At 38.6% G+C, this 21,669-nt stretch overlaps 2 protein-coding genes across 2 annotated transcripts; one reads left to right on the top strand and one right to left on the bottom strand.

The window, feature by feature from the left end:
* On the bottom strand, positions 1-3,984 carry LOC115785843 (zinc finger protein 841-like). The gene is made up of 2 exons (XM_030737745.1): positions 3,739-3,984; positions 1-3,194 (listed from the first exon to the last, which is right to left on the bottom strand). Exons 1-2 carry the CDS (start codon positions 3,908-3,910, stop codon positions 2,236-2,238), a joined length of 1,131 nt encoding a protein of 376 aa, XP_030593605.1. The 5' UTR covers positions 3,911-3,984; the 3' UTR covers positions 1-2,235.
* Positions 3,985-12,254: 8,270 nt separating this feature from the next.
* cenatac (centrosomal AT-AC splicing factor) lies at positions 12,255-20,751 on the top strand. The gene is made up of 11 exons (XM_030737746.1): positions 12,255-12,531; positions 15,633-15,799; positions 16,410-16,508; positions 16,595-16,661; positions 17,027-17,089; positions 17,351-17,418; positions 17,528-17,642; positions 17,766-17,796; positions 18,734-18,835; positions 19,192-19,324; positions 20,011-20,751. Exons 1-11 carry the CDS (start codon positions 12,415-12,417, stop codon positions 20,117-20,119), a joined length of 1,071 nt encoding a protein of 356 aa, XP_030593606.1. The 5' UTR covers positions 12,255-12,414; the 3' UTR covers positions 20,120-20,751.
* The last annotated feature ends 918 nt before the right edge of the window (positions 20,752-21,669 follow it).

Here is a 21,669-nt window from a genome sequence, read left to right as displayed (position 1 = left end):
GCAACAAATAATGCAGAGGAAAAAGATTAAATAGAAAATACCACAGACTTCCAGAGTGCACAGATGGTTCTCAGGATCACATACTTAAAAATAAAACAAAAAAACACTATAATACTATTGATGCAAATATCTCTAAACATTGATGAATACAGTAAAACAAGTTAGAGACTCTGTTGAACACTGAACGGGCAATGCTGTCATTATTGCTTCTTGTTACTTCCTTTGATCCCCTCGACTAATTTTAAACAGCAACTTTTAACTTCATTATTTAAACAGCATGCAACTTTGGTAAAGACATTAACATGCTGTACATTTAGATCCAGCATCATGTATCTTCACTGGTTGTCTCTACAGCAGGCACTACAAGGGCTTAGCCAAAGTCAGCCGATATATATGTGTATGTATGTATATGTGTGTGTGTGTGTGTGTGTGTGTGATGGTATATTTGCATGTCTGTCTACAATAAGTGCCCAAGCGAGATTTAAATTCAAATCTTGAAGACAATCTTACTAGAGTCAAGCTAAAAAAGAAAAAAAAAAAAATACTGTAACTTCTGTGAGTACTTCAGTTTTGTTGTTTCTGCCATTTGCTTACAGGGAAATTGTAATGCTAATAATTGTAATACTAATACAGTAAAGGTCTTTACTTACTGTGATACCTTAAAGTAGAAACATACACATGTAACCTAATGAATGCTTGGCTGGGCCGAACCACGTAAAGCAGACTCAGACTAAAACGATGAAGACAGATATACATATGATGTAATCAGCAAACACAAGTTGAGTGTATCTCATTCATCACAATTACAGCAGAACTACTGATACACCGACAGGCAGCCTGCCGTACTGCATTTGCTTCTAAATGATGCAATGGGACAATAATCAGGAGCAGTAAGAACAGTAACACCAAACAGGATTTGACTCCAGCTCCTCGACTTAGTTCAACTGGGAGAATTTCAATTTTATCGTCTTGTGTGACACTGAGCTGTGAACATTTTTGTTCTTTGCCAAACAAAATATCTCCAAATATCAGCTGGAGTTGTAAGACATTGTAATGGGTGTTTCTCAACAGTGTTTTACAGACAGATTTAATAGCTGGTAGACTGAATAATCCTGATGATAATAATAATACTTCTAGCTTTGAACTTTAACAAATAGACAACGCCAAAAAGCAACACAGTTACAAAGCAAAGCAGCAACTCACATGCTGCAGAGGTGAAGACATACAGCTGCATACAAACATTCAGGCACACATTTTGTTACATTTATAGATATATATATTTTAATACAGATATTGTGACATGTGCATGTCTTCTTGTAAAGGCTCATCTCTTCAGTAACTCTAGGCCTTACGTCAAAACAACAACAACTGTCATTACAGTTTGTCAGCTGAAATTTCACTAGCTGACAAATACTGTGAGCAGACCTGTAAAAAGTAAACAATGCAAGGGAAGGATATAAAGATATGAAGGCACTTCAAGCTTGAAAATCCACTATTCCAAACCCTTATATTCATAATCCCTAAAGGAGCTGCAGAAAGGTTTTGCTGACACAGGAGTGAAGGAGCATCATACATTACTGTGAGCGAATGCAGCAACAGGGTCTGAATAGAAGGAGTCAGAAGACCTGACCTGCAACCTCATCACAAAAGTCAACATCTGAAGCCATCTATAGAAGACATTTGGTAAGTGAGTGATGTGGATAGATGAAATTAAAACTGAGGTTTTGTAGCTACAATCACCAAAGATGTGTTTGGAGGCAGGAAGGAGCAGCTTTTGATATATCAGAGCTCTGCAAGCAATCTGCAAGGCAGAGTGGGGGGAACTCATAAATCCCCATTACAAAGACACTTTGTTGGCTATATGCCAACCATATACAGTAAGGGGGGCTTTAATGATGTTCTGTAGTGTGATGGCTTACACATTCACTTAGGAAGTGAAAGGTTGCTGGTTTAATTCCAGTCGGAGACGCAAATCCCTTCAAGGTTACGTCAGGAAGGGCATGCAGTGCAAAATTCTGCCAAATAAAGAACACGCAGTGCTATACACTGCAGCGACCGCTTCTGACAAGGGAGCTGCAGAAAGTACATAAGTGTTATGAAAATGTGTTCCTATGAGCTGCAATTAAGCATTCCTGCTGTGTTTTGGTCTCGAACCACAAAACTGGAACTGTATCCAACATAATTTGCTTTTACTTTTAGCGACGGTCTGGTACGAGTTTGACTTCACACATGGACTTACAAGATAGTTACACCTGAAACATCCCACCGCTCACAGGAATACGGCTGCTCACCTCTATGTGTTTTCATGTGGACCAGCAAACTAGAACGACTTCTGAGACATTTCCCACATGTTTTGCAAGAAAAGGGCTTCTCTCCTGTGTGGATTCTGACATGAGCGTCCAGTATTGACTTCTGATTGAATCTTTTACCGCAGATGTTACAAGAATACGGCTTCTCGCCTGTGTGGGTTCTTTTATGGACGTTCAGTATTGACGTCTGATTAAATCTCTTCCCACAAATGTTACAAGAATATGGCCTCTCACCTGTGTGGATTCGTTTATGAACGTTCAGTATGGATGTCTGGTTGAATCTTTTACCGCAGATGTTGCAAGAATATGGCCGCACACCCGTGTGGATTCGCAGGTGTCTGATCAATTTGGAATTAAACGGAAATGTTTTTCCACAAGTGTCACATTTGAAAGACTTTTGGCTTGTGTGTGTTTCACAGTAATTCATCAACATGGCAGGATTATGTACATAGTTGCCTTTGAGAGGTATCTTCTGTGGTTTTGTCTCTGCATTTCCAGGCTTGCCTTCTATCTCACGGCTCTTAGATAAACAAGAACTGTGAGAGAAGAACTGGTGGTTGGAATTTAGCTCTGCTTCCTCTGGGGTTTTAATAGATATCTTGACTAATGACTCTTTCTCTGCTAGATTCTCAGATTCACTCAGATTCAAGCACAGAGTCGGATCTCCAGTGTTGCAACCTTTCTCATAAGTATGAGGCACCATAAAGGTATCAGTCTCCTGCTTCAGTACAAGATACTCTCTGTCCTGGCTAGTACAGAGCTCCTCTTTAACCTGTGGAAGCTCTGGGCCCTGTTGGTCCAACCTGGAGTTTCTCTCTTGGTGAATGAGCTGGTGGTCAATGGCAACAACCTCCTCCTCCTTGCAGGCAAGTTGCTGTGGGAGCTCTGGAGGGGAAAGTGATACAAAAAAAGGTTACACAATGACAGAGGAAAAAAAACAGTTTTGGTACCCACCCAAATTCTGAAAGATTTTTACACTGATGTGTTTAATCCAATCTGTTTCTCTTAGTTTCAAGTGCAAATTCAGAGAGAAACTTTAATCACTTAAAAATCTGAGAAAACTACCAGCTGAGGATTTTAAGTAAATAACACTACAGTTGCTACTCAATGTCATATAATTAAAACTGATATTTTAGACACATGCTGTAGAATAATTGTCATATTTTCTTCAGCTTTGATTTGTCCAGAATCAAAAACTTTTAAGGACTGAAAACACCAGCTCTTCTCTCACACTCATAAAAAAAGATCATAGACTGATTTTGGCTCGACAGACATTGTGGAAACAGACAGGTCCACATCACCTCATAATGATGGGATAATCATAACAATCCATTACGGATTTAAGCCATTAGGATCTAATCCAAGTCTAAATTCTCCATTATATAACAGCAAACAAAGGCAAACACGTAATAATTAGGGTGTTACGGACCTATCCTGGGTAACTTCACCGCAGGTTTCCAGGCGATGTCCAGCAGCTTCCGCTGACGGCTGATCTCTTCCTCGTACTCGAGGATAGTTTTTTCAAAGGCGCTGAATATTTCCTCAGCAGCAGCAGCAAGTCGCTCGTTGAAAAACTGTCTAAAACGCTGAACTGAAGGCATTATTGCCCTGTTACAGGTATTGTACTTGTGTTGGACTCGATGTTAACGCCACTAACAGAGTTTCTGTGTTTACTTCCGCTCGGTGTCACACTGTTAAGATCCGGCCGTGGAAGCGAGCTCACCCTTTCATTCCGCTTTCATTCAGCACAGTTCTATGTTTATATTATGTATATTTATATTATACATTTCTATATTAATATTATGTATAAAACGTTGGTTTTGTTTAACATATAAAAACGAGGAGATGCCTGAGCAGAGATGAATACAAATAAGAACAAACTGTTTAAATGTCTGTATATTTCAATTGTTAGTATACTGCTCCCAGGAAAATTGAGATGAACTCACAAGCATAATTGTTATGATCCATGAAAGGAATTTTGCCTTGTTATCAGCTCACTTCAAGGTTTTATTTATTTAAACTAGGGGTGGGACTCGATTAAAAAAATTGATCGAATTAATTAGAAGCTTTGTAATTAATTAATCGAAATTAATCGCATTTTAATCACATTTCAATATTTAACATGAGAAATATGAATTTAAGTTTGGTTGATGAATGAATCAATATACATAAGCTTAAACTTCACGAAGGGTGGAAGTGCTCCTGTGATAAGCAAACTCCTGAAAATAAAGTTAAGCATCATAACTGGATAGTTTTATTCAACATTAATGTCTCAATATAGTTGGAAATTAATCATTTGTTCAGCTGTATTCCTTGATGTTGAAATGTGTTATGCTTGTTTTAACAGATTATTTTGAATTAAAGAATTAAAATTAAACCACAAAAAGGAGAAAAAGTTCGTTCTCCGTTTAACCAGCTGCTTTTACACAGCTGTGCTTCGCACTCACGTTGCTAGGCTAGCCGCTCACTTCCGGCCTTTGCAGTCTTCGTGGGCTGCGAACAACGTGGGCCGGGAAGCTATACGTGATACTTAACTTGTTGATTTGTACATTTTTGTCCAATAAAAAAAAAAAAAGAAAAGAAAAAAAAAGAAGCCTTGTAGCAGTTTCCGTCCAGTCCACTGGGTGGCAGCCGCGACGCTTCCTCTAAACAAAAACCCTCAAAAAACCGTATAAAGAAGACATGTTGCAGTTTCCGTCCAGTCCGCTGGGTGGCAGCCGCGATACGTCCTTAAAAACAACAACCCTCTAAAAAACTGTATAAAGAAGACTTGTAGCAGTTTCCATCCAGTCCACTGGGTGGCAGCCGCGACGCTTGATCAAAACAAAAACCCTTGAAATAACCGTATAAAGAAGACATGTTGCAGTTTCCGTCCAGTCCACTGGGTGGCAGCCGCGACGCTTCCTCTAAACAAAAACCCTCTAAATAACCGTTTAAAGAAGACATGTTGCAGTTTCCATCCAGTCCGCTGGGTGGCAGCCGCGATACGTCCTTAAAAAAACAAAACAAAAAAAAAACTCTTGGCCGGTCCGGCCTGAAACGTTCGGGAAACCTCACGATGGCCAACACGCCCCTGGCTGAGAGTATTGGTAAGAAAAGGACAAGCCCAGTGTAGCTAACATTAACTGATGAGATGCCGTAAAAGTATCTGTTTTTACCTATTTGACAAGGCGTGTCAGCATTTTGGTCACATGGCTACCAGTTGGGTTTCTGAGACAGGATGTACTTTAAAGTGAAAAAAAAAGTTAATCCATTAGTCACTCAGCAGAAGGATCTTAACTGTTTTCTGAACTGATTCCAAGGGGAAAAGCATCAGGTATCAGCTCTGGTGACATCAATAATACCCAATTCATTGTCATAATGCACCTCAGTATTTTTCTGTGCATCGGAGGAATGGCCAAACATTTTGAGAGGGAGCAGCAAATAAACCGTGACTTTTGGGGGGTGTAGAAGTCCAGTTTGAAGGGACATGCTGGTCTTCTGCATTCATCTTTGTACAATCAAGCTTTTTATGTTCCACAACAGCAGACGTGGACCATAAAAAGGCTGTATGTGTGGAGAATGACCCAAAGAGCTGACATAATAAAGATCAGAGGTCAACACACTTATTTTGCAAGGAAAAAAACAAAGTGCAGCAAGGGTTTTAACAGATCTTAGTGATCAGCTGCTTCCTTGTGCTGTGGCTCAGTGAGCGTCCCTTCATCCTCAGATCTGTAAAGTGCTCTCAGTGAATTGGAGTTGATTTGATTTTAGCCTGTAGATTCTGTTCTGATTGTAGTTTTGTGCACTAGTGGCCATCTGCATGCTGAAACCTAGTTAGTTCATACTGTTCCCTGTGCATGAGGGACTGACTGTTACTTCTTGCACAGTGCCTCACATTGTATTAGTGTCAGTGCACTGCAGCCTCCTTATGGCTAGCATGGGGGGTGAAAACAAGCTGAGAATAATCACTTATGTCCTTTAAAGTGATGATTTTCAACTTGAATATCATCAGAAGAAAGATGTTAACATGTACTGTTGCTTCTCTCATTTTTTGTATAATTGTTTTACCTTTTATAGTGGACTTGTTCTGTTTATTGGGCGTTTTTTTGTATGAAAAATAATAAAGAAGGCCTGCTGGGAACAAAAAAAACCCAAAAAACTGGAACCCATGCCCTGAGAAACGTTCCGGTGCAAAGTGCAATTAAAATGCGTTAAATTTTTTAATTCGTTAATTTCCCCATAATTAATTAATCGAAATTAACGCGTTGAAGTCCCATCCCTAATTTAAACCCATTAATATATTGATGGATACCTCAACAATTCATCATTTTTAGCTCATCTGAGGTTTCTGTATGGAAAAATCTCAGTAACTAACTGCTAAGTGGATGCAAAACAACTAAAATGTCTTTATGTGTCAAATGTAGTACAGTCTTCTTCTTTCAGCTGCTCCCTTTAGTGGATCCTCAGTCTCCATCTCACACTATCACGAGCATCCTCCTCTGTCACACCAGCCCTCTGTAGGTCCTCCTTCACTACATCCATGAATCTTCTCTGTGGTGTTCTTTTTCCTCCTGCTCAGCAGCTCCATTTTCGGCACCCTCTGTCCCATGAATTCACATACACCATCGCAGGTCTTGCAACCCTCCCTTTCACTTTTGCTGCTATCCTTCTGTTACAAATCACCTCTGACACTCATTTCCACTCACTCCACTCTGCCTGCACTCTCTTCTTCATCTCTGTTGTGCACTGTCTGTTACTTTGGATGTTTGACCCAAGGTATTTAACCTTGTCCACCTACACTATCACTGCTCTTTGCAGTTTCACTCTTATACCTTTCTCCTTCTCATTCACATGCATCTATTCTGTCTTGCTTCCACTGACTTTCATTCTTCTCATACCTCCATCTCTCCAGGCTGTCGCTCACCTGCTCCCTACTCTCACTACAGATCACAGTGCCATCTATGAACGTCACAGTCCACAGAGACTCCTGCCTGATCTCATCTGTCAGCCTGTCCATCACCACTGCTGTCAAGAAGGGGCTCAGAGCCGATCCCTGAGGAAATCCCACCCCCACCTTGAACCCATCTGTCACTCCTACCACACACCTCACCAGTCTCACTGTCCTCATACACGTCCTGCACCACCCTCACAGACTTCTCTGCTATTTCTGACTTCCTCAGGCAGTACCACAGTTCCTCTCTTGGCACCCCATCTTTCTTTAGATCCACAAAGCCACAGTGAAACTCCTTCTGACCTTCTCTATACTTCTCCATCCACACTCTCAGAGCAAACAATGCACCTGTAGTGCTTCTTCTCAGCATAATGCATACTGCTGCTTGTTGACTATATCCAGTACACTTACTCTCCATTCCTCAGGTGTCCTCTCATTCTCCCAAGACTGTGTTAAACACTCTGGTTAAAAGGTCCACTGCCATCCCTACTAGACAGTATGTAAAATGCAGTAACATAAAGTACAAATGCCTCAATTTTTTATTAGATAGCTCACAAATTCAGAGTTTTCAAGTTTCTCTACTTTACCTTAACCTCCAACAACTAACTCGCAACCCTGAAACACATCTTGCATATTATAATTAAACATCACTCAGTAAAAGTGCTCTGATGTCACTTTTGATGCCACCCTCCTAATCTGAAATCTTGATGAAAAGATTATAATTGCAGTTTTAAATCTCTTCATTTTCCATTCTTACATTAGGAAGTAGGAGACCTTCATTTCTAGAAGAGATATATGATAATTATATTTTAAAAATGTATTACTCGCATTCATTTAGAGGCAGATCATTGAATGCACAACTTTTAATATAGTTTTGATAACTCTGTAGCTTCCCCATTCATATAAACCATAAATGTAACACCAGTTTAAATAGCAATGGAATAAATGTCATTAACAGTCTCTGACATCATGACATCACAAAGAAACATTGTGTTCAATCTGTTAGTGTTTTAGCCCAAAATTTTAAGTTAAGACTCAAAATTAGGAAAATTCTATCAAGATGATGAAAATCAATATATAGATTTGATAAAAAGAAGAAAAAAAAATCTCAATTCAACAGGCTGACCATTTACAATAACAGCAACTTTGCACACAGAAGAGTTGTGGGTTCTTATGCAAAAACTGAATATTCCCATTCATATTTTGCAAGCACAATGTCCCCTAACCAGTGTGGCTTCTCATGTGGACTGACAGATCCCCGTTATATCTAAAACTTTTCCCACATATCTTGCAAGAAAATGGCTTTTCACCTGTATGAATTCTTATGTGGCTTTTTAAGCTTGACAGCTGACAAAATCTCTTCCCACAGGTGTTGCAAAGGTAAGGGCTCTGACCTGTGTGGAGTCTCATGTGCCTTTTCACAACGGTTACATCTCTAAATCTTTTCCCACAGGTGCTGCAGAGGTAAGGCCTTTCATCTGTGTGTGCTCTCATATGCCTTGTCAAAGCTGATGCATTCCTAAATCTAATCCCACAAGTGTTGCAGGGGAACGGCTTCTCACGTGTGTGGATTCTTTTATGAACTGCCAATACTGACATCTCACTAAATGCTTTCCCACAGACGCTGCAAGAATATGGCTTCTCGCATGTGTGGATTTTCAGGTGTCTGATTAGTCTTGGTTCATGCTGAAACACTTTCCCACATGTGTCACATTTTAAAGACTTTTGACCTGAGTGAACCGCTGAATAATTGGCTTTGTGATGTGCCATTTGTTGTCTTGTCTCTGGATTTGTAGCTGATATAGAGTCTCCATGTTTGCCCCCTTCATGATCATGGCTATCAGCTAAAGGAGAGCTGTTAAAGGGAAGCTCGTGGTCAGTGTTTGGTTGAGACTCCTCTGGGTTTTTAATAAATATTCTCACTACGGATTCATCTGCTGCACCTTGAGCTTCAACAGGATTCAAACACAGATGCTGATCTTCAGTGTTGTCTCCTTTCTGATTAATAAGAAGTGGGGTAAAGGAATCAGTCTTCTGCTTCAGTGTAAGATGCTCTTTGAACTCTTCCGGTTTCTGTTTCATCTGCAGGGATTTTGGTTCCACTTGGTCCAGACTAGAGATCCAGTCCTGGTTACAGAGGACCCCTTCCTTACACATGTGTTGCTGAGGATGTTCTGGAGCAAAAAAAAAAAAAAAAGAAAGAAAAGAAAAGAAAAAAGAAGAAGAAGCAGCCAAAGTTAGAGTGCAGTGCAAAAGATGTGAACCATTTTGGTAGGATAATGGGAAAAGGATGCAGAAATTTATTGAAACATACAAACATAAATGAAAATGCAGTACATATGGAAAAAAATGTAGTTTGAATGGTTTTAATTAGCTTTAAAATTAATATTTAACATGACAACATTTATTCTTCAGCACAGCCCAAACTCTCCCTGGTATGCTTTCTTGTGATTTCTTTATATAGTTTTCAGGAATAGTTCTCTGGGCTTCTTGAAGGATGTTCAAAGCTCTTCTTTGGATGTTTTGTTCTGTTCTCTGTCAAGATGATTTCACACTGCATCAATATTGCTGAGGTCCAGGCTTTTGGGAGGCCAATCAATCACTGATAGCGTTCCATTGAGTGCTTTTCTTTTCTGTCCAGGTGTTTGGGATCATTGTCACACTGAAAAATGAAACTGTTGCCAATCAGCTGCTTTCCAGAAGGCACTGCAAGGTGGATCAAAACCTGATGTATTTTTCTGCATTCAAAATTCCATTAATTTTGATGAGATCCCAACACTATTGGCTGAAATCCAGCCCAAAACCATGACAGAAGCTCCACCGAGTTTTACAGATGGCTGTAGACACTCACTGTTGTACCTCTCACCTGTCCTGCTCCAGACATGATATGACAACTTGAACCAAAAATTTTAAATTTGGATTCATCACTCCATACGACCTGTTTACAATGATTTTTCACTGATATGGTTTCACATACCTGTTCTGTGTAGCTTTATTTCAGGTTCCCAAACGACAGCCTGCTGCATGCGCTGACAGCTGATTTGTTCCTCGTACTCGGCAAGAGTTTTTTCAAACACTCTTAATATTTCCTCCGCAACAGCAGCGAGTCGCTCACTGATAAACTGTCTAAAACTCTGAACTGAAGACATCGTTGCTTAATTATAGTTGGCGCGTTTATATAACAGTAAAGTTGTTTCTAACAATTTTCGACTAAACCATTTGATCTCACGCCCCTGCTCTCGCTGTTTTGGTACAGTGTCCCAACAGTGGAAATCAGGTGCTACGTTTCCACCGCCGAGGTGCCGAGGTTGTGCCAAAAAGTGATTGGCTGCCAGAAATCGATTGCAGACTGCTGGAGCGCGCGCGCAACTCTTTAAAGGTGCGGCTGCACCGCGTTCACGCGGTCCGCGGGAGCACGCAGCTTTTCCAGGCTGCCAAGAAGTTTTTTTTTTTTTTTTTTTTTTTTTAGAACAAGGATTTACAGACAAATCAAGGTAACAATATCGGAAATAAAGTATCAACTAGATCTCACAGGCTGAGTGGTACATATGCAGATTATTAGAGACAGTAACAGGAAGAAAAATAATTAATTAATAATAATAATAATTTTTTTAAAAAAGGGGGGCATTTAAATAACAAGGAACAAACATCGAGGTTTACAACAAATCAAAATTGCTAATCAAAGAATAAAGTCGTTGGGCAGTTTTACTTTTAACCATCTTTAGAGACTCAAAGAAACATATTAGGAAATTCTTCAAACTATCTAAATTTGGATTGACTTTAAAGAATCTGCATTGATGAACAAAAAATTTTCCCAATAAAATTAAGTTATTAATTAAAAATTCTGTGTTGGAGTTTTAAAAATATATACCAAATTTAATTATCATTAGGCTCAGTACTGGCAGTTCAATTCCCTGAGCGTGGAGCCATTCCCACATCCTGCTCCACATGTCTTGAATGACACAGCAGTGAAAGAAGAGATGATCTAGATCCTCCTCTTCATTATGGCAGAATGTACATCCAGCAGTATCAAATTTGAATTTAGACTTTAGAAAAACATTAGTTGGACAAATGTCATTTAGAATTTTAAAATGGACTTCCTTTACTTTTGGAGGTAGGGGAAAAGAGATAGATACAATTTTTAAAATTAGGAAAAAATATATTTCAAAACCTTTAAGAATATACTGCCGTTTAACTTGACCAGGGTACAATTCCTTTTGTAAAACTCTCCGAGTAAACTTGTTTGTCATTTTTTTTTTATCTTTAAAGTCTATATCTTCTATATACAGTTGACTCAGAGCAGGGGAGATTTTTGAGTGACACACATCTTCTCTCACCATAGCTTTAAGAGGAGTTGGGAATGCTTTTATCAACTTGTTATAAGTTTTGACATCAAAAATAAGATTGAATTTCAAACAAAATTCATTCAATGATAATATATCACCTTTGTCATCCATAAAATGTGAAATGGCCAGGCTGCCAAGAAGTGATTACCAGTCATAACTTGAGACAAAAATTTAGTTTCTTCCTCAAATTTGCTTTATGTCACTGTGAAGCTTCATACGAGACAGGTTGTATTTCAAACACTCCCTTATAACTGCAGAAATTACTTTAAAGGGACGTTATAACTGAACACATCCCATTTCTGGGCTGCCAAAAAAGTGACTGCCAATCATAACTTGGGACCGGGATGTTGTTTCTTGCTCAAATTTGCTTGATGTCATTCCGTAGCATCAAATGAGACAGGTTATACTTCAAACACTCCCGGTCGGTGGAAAAGGGGCCAGGGAGTTCTTCGTTCCGCTTTAAATTGCTGCCATTTTATTGAATATAAGGAATGTGTATCTACTGTCTATGATCGCTTTAAATATCACCAATATCTCGTATAATAATAAAAATATCAATAATAAATACCAATGAAAGAAAATTTTAAAAAAGGTGAGAACTTTTTTCTTAACCGTGAGCCTGTTCCCCTGCTTTCAGGGGGAAGCATTTCGAGACGGAACTATGTCCTGTAGCAAACGCTAACTTCCGCTAAGCTTTGTGGGAACATTGAGAGAGAGAGAAGGTGGATACGGAATCAACAAAGATAAAACGGATACATTTGGTTTTAGCTCAGATCTGGCTTCATCACGACTTCGGTATATGTTTGGTATCTTCGACGAGATCTAAATGGGTGCATACTACTGTGCTGTTTGTAGACAAACAACATTCAACGGGAAGGGACACATCTTTGGAAAAACTCATCAAAGTAGACTCAGAGTGGTTCTCCTTAAATTCATAGAAAAGGTAAGCAGGTTATAGTCAGCTATTTAAAAAAAAAAAAGCTGCTATTTGATATTTTAAGTGGTCTTTTTCATCTTGTGCAGTTTGATCAAACCCGGATAGAAACGATAGATGCAAACTGTCGCCAAAATACAAGAGATGCTTTCCTTCTGAGTAACATTAGGATTTTTAAAAATTTGATTAGCAGGCTGTGCAGCGAAATATTATACTCCTGTTACCACCTTTATATGTATATTTTAAGGCTACAGAACGGCCACCATGAGGTACATCACTATTCATAACTTGATTAACACCAGCACAACATACATAATATGGCCTGGTTTAACTGTGTAGGTTCTCAATCATACAGGTCATGGTAGTCTCTGGGCCTTGAAAAAGGCACCTGAGCTTCTCATCCGAAACGCTTCTTTAGTTCTAAAAAAACTAAATGATGGCGAGACCCAGGTATTTACACCTTAGTGGGGGGGTGTTCCCTGGAGGTGGTCGTTGACAAAAGCGAACCAACATAGTGTATGCTGTCCAGTGCAGTGATGAGTCCTCGGACATCTGCATTGGAGAAACCAAACAGCCACTCCACAAACACATGGCACAACATAGAAAAGCCACCTTGACAAGACAAGTCTCAGCTGTACATCTGCACCTAAAGGACACTCTTTCAAGGATGCCAGTGTTCACATTTTGGATTGAGAAGAATAGAAGTGGTGGCTGATGACACCAACTGCATCTACAGTACAGTCCTGCGCTCCCATCCCAGACACCTCAACCCCGACTCACACCTTTCTTCAGATCACATCAATAGGGCACGTGATAGAGTAGGGGGAAGTCCCACATTGGTGTCATTCAAAACCACTGATTGTAATGACCCACACCCTTTTTCACACCTTGGCTCATGTGATTATGCACATAAACAATAGTGGGTCAACGACCACCTCCAGGGAACACCCCCCACCTGGGTCTCTCCACCATTTGGTTTTTAGAACTGAAGGAGCTTTCAGATGAGAGGTGAAACATCTTCAAGAAACTTAAAAAAGTCCAGTTGCCTTTTTCAAGCACCAGAGATAATGTGGCCTTCTTCTGATTGAGTAGTCTAAGATTCTTTTATATGTAACACGTGGTATTATTTGGATAGCTTTGTAACAATACAATATTATTTATTTTTCTATAATTTATATAGTTTTTCTTGTATATACAAAATACTGTATATATCATTTATATATCTTTACCTCTTTATCTGTATTGATTTTATTTGAAAAGGGACCATGTTTAATATTAACATAAATGTTACCATTTGGTACATTGTGAAAGAGTTAGCTTAAAGCTAATTGGCATCTGCAGTTCCCTGGCAGATTCCATGCAAAGTATTGCAACAATAAAAGATGACAAAAAGGAAATCGCAAAACACACACCCATAAGCACCAAACAAGAAAAAAACATACCAATGTTTACAAGTCCGAGAGTCTTTCAGTCTGTTTTTAGAGCTGCAGTTCTTAATGATATCAGGCAGTGCATTCAATTAAGCTGAGAGAATGCTGATTGCACAAAACAAGAGTGATTAAAAAAAGGTGCAGTGCAGTCTTCAGTTGACAATATTCTTGTGATTTTGATGGATTCTCCTGTGTGAAAGTTAAAACAGTGAAGCAGTGGAGGAGGGGCCAGACTATTTAAAATCTTAAACACCTACCATATACTGGAAAATAATTTAATTGAAATGCTCAAAACTCAAATAAAAGTTTGATTATAAAGAGACTCCAATGGTTTAGTGACCATAAAATTGAGCCTATGCCCATTTTTGATGTAATAGCTCTTTTTTAAGTGCATTTTCCTTCTTACTCCTGAGATTCTATTGGTTTTCATCATCCAAGTTTCTTCTGCTTTTATTCTGAACCTTAAAATGATTCTTTACAGAATTAATTTATCAATGAAAATGTTGCAACAATTCTCAAGCTCTTTAGAGATATTATTATGCAATTTCATTTCAGAGCATGTATTTCTTTACTAAATGCAGCTTGCCTACCTTTTGGAATACAATTAAAAACATTTGCCTGCTTTTTTTTCCTTTTTTTGATTACAGTAATTGAATTATATTTGTCCATTATACTTTTTAGCTTTTTTCTCTTTAATTTGTCTTTCCAATCTAAATTCAAATCACCCATAAGAATTAGCTCTGTTATGATTACACTCATTAAGGATTTTTGTAAACTGATCATAAAATGTGTCATTTGCAGAAGGTCTATATAGTCCTATAACGTTAATATTGCTATGCTTTTGAGTAATAGAATCTGGTTTATTATTGTCATTACATGTATATTACATTTATGTACATCACCTGCAGATTTATTGTTCCTATAATTTATGTAATTTAATGCATCTCCATCATGTTTCCATGACTTAGTCAGTAAGACTTTTGAAGTCACTGCATTTTATCAGTAAGGTTTACGAGTAGTTCCTTAAAACAATGAATTTTGAACAAACATTTGAACAGTTCACATATACAGCTTCAAATATTGTAATGTGCATACGTACATATTATAGGTCTTTGCCATGTCTGAAATTTTCTTCTTATTTCATTTGTATATACACAGTAGTTGGAGATGCAGATGTTAATATTTGCTTTGTAGTTTTCTTGATTATTGATTTTTATATCAGGGAAACAAATACGAGCACATTTTCATTGTAAAACTATTTCCAAGTCCCTCAGAGCTTTTTCACATTATCATACATTTAGCCAGAAGAGTATTGATCTGAAACAATACAGCAGAAAAACACTGACTTGCTGCCAATTAGTAAATGTCATTTGATTTCCAGGTGTGAGTTGACAAAGCTAATCAGACTTCTGCTGTGAACCACTGTTGGCTTTTCCTGCTCAAAGTTTTTAGTTCTTTTGTTTTGTTCCCTCTTGTGTATCTGGAACATGTAATAGTAAACATACATACATATATAACCCAATATAATTCAACAGCACAGCAAACTACACCTTCCAAGCTGATATAATTTTAAAATTCATGAAGCTAAAGGTTAATTACAACAGTATAGTTGTATGCAACTGTTTTTAATTCCAGTCAGAGTTTTTAGCTTCTATGTTTGTTTCATCTACTGTCTCCCAGGTGAAGGAAGCTCGCCGGACACTTAAGAAAGCCCAAGTAGAAAAGTTTGATTGCACCCAGCACAAGCAGACATTCTGGTGCTACTGCTGTGGGTGTGAAATTCAGAGAAACGTTACAGACGGCAACATGACTGTCCTTTATGGAGGCTTGTTGGAACATATGGCCACGTAAGTCTTATTTGATAAGGATTTATTTATGATATTTCTTTTTTTTTGTCTGAAAGCACTTTGAATCCTTTCCTTGTTTGGTATGCTGCAATTTTTTTTTATTGTTTTAAAGTGATCAGTGTCCAGACAAGTGTTTCAACACAGTCTGATAAAATTATCCATATGAAAATGCCTTTTAACGCCTATTAGTTGACCACATATCTGTGCATACACATGCTAGTATAAATGGGAAGCAGAGGGTTAGTTGCTTCTTTGTGATCAAACAGGGAAGGTCCTGTAGTGACTGATAAGACACAATCAGGAAGCAAACACTGGGGCCTGACTTACTGTTTCCATTTCTTCCTGTTTATGTGCAAACATGGCAAGTTCAGTTTTAAAGTGATTCCTAAACCTGCATATGGAGAGTGCCTTAATCTTTGTTCACTGCAGGGGTTGTATTTCCTTTTTCTCCAGCAAAATATGTAATATATCCAGAGGGTCACAAAGACCCATTATCAACACAGGATACATTTCTCAAGCATTTCCTAGGTTAATAGAATATGCCTCCTTTTTTTTCATATGAATTTATATGAGACTAAATTTACATTTTTCCAAATATATTTGATTTCAGCCCAGAACACAAGAAGAATACGCACAAGTTCTGGTGGGAAAATAAAGCCGACCCAAAGTTTAGAGACAAGGTCATCATCACAGAGGAGGAAACTGAAAGGTAAGCCTACTGAGCCTGAAGTAGTTAGATGTTATTAAAGTTCGTGTGTGAAATAAACTTCATCTGCATTGTGTATTTTTGTTTAGGTTTAAAGCTGAGGTAGCAAAAGCATTGGAATCATTTGTGGAGAAGGAGGATGAATTCATTAAACAGGTATTGCAACATCATATTTAAATCTACATACAGCTGTGCTGTTTTTGGATTATTAAAGCACAGTATTGCTAAATGCTAACAGTAGCATACTAATATAGTAACATAGATGGGGCTTAAATGCTGATCTTTCCTCTTTGGTATCTTAATTTATTTTGCCAGCATGTTAACGTTTGCTAATTAGCACTAACATGCAGATGTAGTTAATTACAGCCATAAACCAAAGTTATATTGAAATTTTGACCTGATAATCATCCAAAGAGCTGTTTTCAGCATTGCTAAAGTGTCTTATGGAATGGTACATTATCCACATTTGTGATATTTGATGGTAATTAGTTTTTTCTTTTCTTTTTTTTTCATGGCCGCAGCAAGCTGAGCATATACGAGCCCGGGAAAAGCATCGCCAGGAGGTCTTACAGTCTCTTTTAGAGGTTTGTGTTCCAACGATGCAGTGGCAGTATCCATCACTGTGGCATTCATTGTTGTTTTCATTTAAGAATGCACTATTCTTAACTCTTAAGAATAGTGCAGGTGGTTAACTTTTGGTTCCCAAGGGCATGAAGAGAAAAGTTTGTTAACATTTTGGGTAATGTCATGTGTAAGGTTTGTGATGATAAAAGCTGAGGTGAAAAATGATTAGATGTCAGACTTCCTCTGTGAACCACTGTTGGCTTTTCCTGAATCAATATCAGCGTGATGCAGAGCCCGAGTTGTTGAACGGACCCAACGGCACAGACACGTCTGTAGAGGATGCTGTCAGGTAAACCCTTGTCCCATCTGCAACACTGTAGCCTTTTTACACTGTGTCATCAATCACACTTCAAATGACTTTTGTTTGTTTGGGGATCACCTGTTTGTCTGGGGAGCAGCTCTCAATTCATGTGTCAAGGTTCAGACCAGCAGGCGGGGAGCAGCTTTGTCGACTCAATGGTTGAAATGCCGTGGACATCAGTAGGACAAAGCCTGACATTCATAGGTTATCAGGTAGACTGACAGCTACTATTTAGAAAGTATTAACTTTAAATCAGTTAATTGTTTTACATTGTGGTGTCAACTTTTCGTACAATTGCGGTGACCTCACATTATCGCTTGTTTTCTCCTTTACAGGATTCATCAAACAGTGGAAACGTTCATACAGGTACAGTGATGTATGACTTCATGTGGTGCTGAAAAAATATATGTGGGTGGCCAAAACAACAGAAAAAAAGAACTTGCATTGTGAACAAATTCACTGTGAACAGCATCAGTGGAAGCACTGCTTTTGAGAGTTACTGTTAAACTGTTACTGTGGACACTCCTTGGTAGTAGTTGGACCTCCATTTTGATGCTCAGTTTGAACTTCAGCAGGTCGTCTTGACCGTGTCTTCATGCCTAAATGCGCTGAGTTGCTGCCGAGTGGTTGGCTGATTAGATATTTGCGTTAATGAGCAGCTGAAAAGAAACCCTCACAAAGTGGCCATTGCGTACACATTACTATTATTGATTTGACACTTGATTTGTTTTTTTTGCCCACTGTTACAGTTCGCTAGCTGAGACCACCTCATTTAGATTTGACATAATTGAGAACAAACAGCTTGTAGTGTAGAAGGGCAAATATGGACAGAGAACCGGAAGGGGAGGTATATGAGGTGTGGTCCCACTCCTGAAATTCAGACAAATTATCTCCAAAATGAGCCATCCACAGGATTTCATAGTATATTTTTTAAATCCTGACTCACTGTTGTTCATAGATAGGCTGGCAGATAGATAGGCTTAGTCTGTCTCGGTGCCTTCTGACTCTTCGTGATCTTGATTCGAGCTCTCTGGAGACCACACCATCTGCTGCAGGACTTCTTGTCTCTAAAATTTTACATAACTTTGCAACCAAACACCTGCTCAATCATATTGCATGATGGATTAAAAATAAGTGATTAATGGTTTTGCTCTGACTATATTGTGCATCAGTGGACAAACCTTGGTTTCTCATAAGTTAATCAATTGTTTACCGGTTTCGTATTGTGTGTTTCACACTTAAAGCTTTTGCAGGAAACTCTTTTGTCTGCTTGATAAAGCAGTATAACCTCTGTGTGCCGTAGGTGCCGTCCCTCCTTGGCTTCAAGATGATCCCCTGGAAGGGACCTCCGGAGCTGCTGCACAGCCAGAGATTGGCCCATCACTCCAAGAGTTCCTCAAGCACAGTAAGAAGGATACTATATTGAAATAATTAGACATATTCCCATGAATTGAACAGGTTTTTTTTTTGGGCAGTCAGGAGCATTTTGTGATCTGCTGTTTTTATCCCTTTACTTTTTCCTTACGGCCATTTATTGCATCGCTGTCATTTAGGAAAAGCAATAAATTCAAATGTATTTATTACTGCTGCACCTTCACAAACACTAGAACTACAAGCATGAAGTTGCATAATGGCCAAATGTGGCCAGCTACTGCACCGGCAGTTAGTTTGAGTGATAAAAATAACATATTCACATAAACTTGTATTAAACCAGTTAAAAATCTCTGTGATTGGAGTATAATCCCATCTGTCTTTTGCCAGAGGAGCAAGAGAAGCTGAGGAAGCTTCCTCCAAACAGAGTGGGGGCCAACTTTGATCACAGCTCACATACAGACGCCAACTGGCTTCCTTCCTTTGGAAGAGTGTGGAACAGCGGTCGACGCTGGCAGTCCAGGTTAGTTCACAAAGCTCTTCACTGCACCTGATATCCACACACTGTATTGCCTAAAGTGAATACAGGTGCATAATATCAAGCACCTTAGCATGCAGACTGCTTCTACAAAAGTTTGTGAAAGAATGGGTTGCTCTCAGGAGCTCAGTGAATCCCACCTGTGCAACAAGTCCAGTTGTGAAATTTCCTCACTACAAAATATTCCACATTCGACTGTTATTGGTATTATAACAAAGTGGAAGCGATTGGGAACGACAGCAACTTAGCCACAAAGCAGTAGGCCATGTAAAATCACAGGTGTTGAGGCACAGATTGTGTACAAGTCACCAACTTTCTGCACAGACAGTTGTTACAGACCTCCAAAATTCATGTGTCCTTTGGATTAGCTCAAGAACAGTGCATTAAGAGCTTCATGTGATGGATTTCCATGGCCGAGCAGCTGCATCCAGACCTTACATCACCAAACGCAATGCAAAGCACAAATGTGCTTCTGGAAGAATGGTCAAAAATTCCCATAAACACATTACTAAAACTAAAATATATTATATTTTATTCTCCACCAAATTTCTATCTGCAGAGTGCTGATGACCTTAAATTATCTCTGGAAGTAACTCAGCCTTTTTAAAGCATGACAATCACATGCAGAAGTGACCAGTGATGCATGTGATGGTTTTTTTTCCCCACAACAGGCACCAGTTCAGGCAAGAAGAAGGTCAGAAGCACAGACAGAAGAGGAGGCGGGAACATGGCACAGAAGGGTCAAAGAAAATAAGAACGACTGATCAGCTGAACGCTTAAAATTTAGTGTGTGAGAATACAGAAGCAAAATGATGTATATACTTTGTAACTTGTGACTAAGGGTTATAATAACAGTTTGAGGAGCTGTACTGGAAATGCTCAAACTGATAACACATCCATATGTGCATTGATAGTACATGCATGGGAAATTGTATTTAACCATCTTTACAAAAGCCCAGTTTTCAAGTTTTGCTGTAAAAACATTAACTTTGTATAAAAAAATGGCTACTCAGCTAAGTCCTAAATATATTTATTAGAAAGTAAGCTCTGTTTCTTGCCCTTTTTTTTTTATAATAAATAAACTGCATGTTTACACTTGCAACATGTCAGGACATTTAAAAGAACTGATGCTGCATTATTCGATCAACTGTAAATCAGTGACATTTATCAAGTCCTGGATTCTGATCAGCAGAGGACAACATGACTGTTATGACAAGTGAACAGAAGGGGGCGCAGGGAACTAAAATAAAAAGCACCTTTGTGTGTTACTGCCAACATTAAGTTAATAACGTAGGCATAGGCAGGTGGAGTTTGTGATTTTTTTTTTTATGATCTGGCTCTGTCTTTATGTAACAGAAATAAAACATAAGTGATTGAATACCACTGTGCTTTTGTAGCTATGCAAACCTGAAATACACATAATAAGAGCAGCTGTTGTCACCAAGTGATGAGCTTTCATTTCCTTTTTCAGAGAATGAAATACTGGAAAATGTTTGTGGGCAGCATATGTAAATTTTGTCACTTTTAGATGAGTTATAAATGTTTAGAAAAGTGTCATTTTTTTGTTCATTAGAATTCTTTATATATGGGCCTTTTAACTACATATATTTTTTTTGGGGGGGGGGGGGGGGGGGGGGGGTCGACAGCAAATACATTTGTGGTCACCACAAGCTACACTGATGTACTAAAATATTCTGTTAATGGGACACTTCAGATTGAGGTGGAACATATGATTCATACAGTAACATTCAAATGCTCCCTCTTGCAATACATTATGGATGCACTGATGTTAAATATCTGTATTAACACTTAAAATAAGAAATTTGTGATTTTGCAGTGACTTTCTGAAATCGACACTGGTTTTATTGCTAGGGGGAAAAGTACAAAGAAACAACAGCCAAGAGCAGTAAATGCAGGATCTTGTATTCAACTGTCAGAGCTTATAGGCCGTCCTTTTATCTTTTTAAGCTGCCTCCTCCTCAGAGTATAATCAGGCCCCAGTGTGCACTGGGTATATGGGCGTGGAGTTCAGTGCAGCTGCAAGGCAATATGGGGATACAACGTGTTGCTGAGCTATTCTTAGCTTTGTGACAACATGGCTATGGCTGATCCAGAGCAAGAAGGAAAGGGAGGAAAAGAAGGGGGTTACCAACTGTACTGCGAATTTAATCGTTGCGTAAAACCTAAAGATATTTTTAAAATATCGGTGCCAGTTCTTATTAAAGTATTCATTTTAATTTCCGATCATGCCTTTATTGTATTATTATTTTAAATAATAATGGATAAAGGAACTGTCGAAGCTCCAACACAAAAGCTATCCTTGGCACTGA

Source organism: Archocentrus centrarchus, chromosome 9, assembly GCF_007364275.1.
Source record: "Archocentrus centrarchus isolate MPI-CPG fArcCen1 chromosome 9, fArcCen1, whole genome shotgun sequence".
Classification (NCBI taxonomy): domain Eukaryota; kingdom Metazoa; phylum Chordata; class Actinopteri; order Cichliformes; family Cichlidae; genus Archocentrus; species Archocentrus centrarchus.
This window is presented reverse-complemented; position numbering and strand designations above follow the sequence as displayed.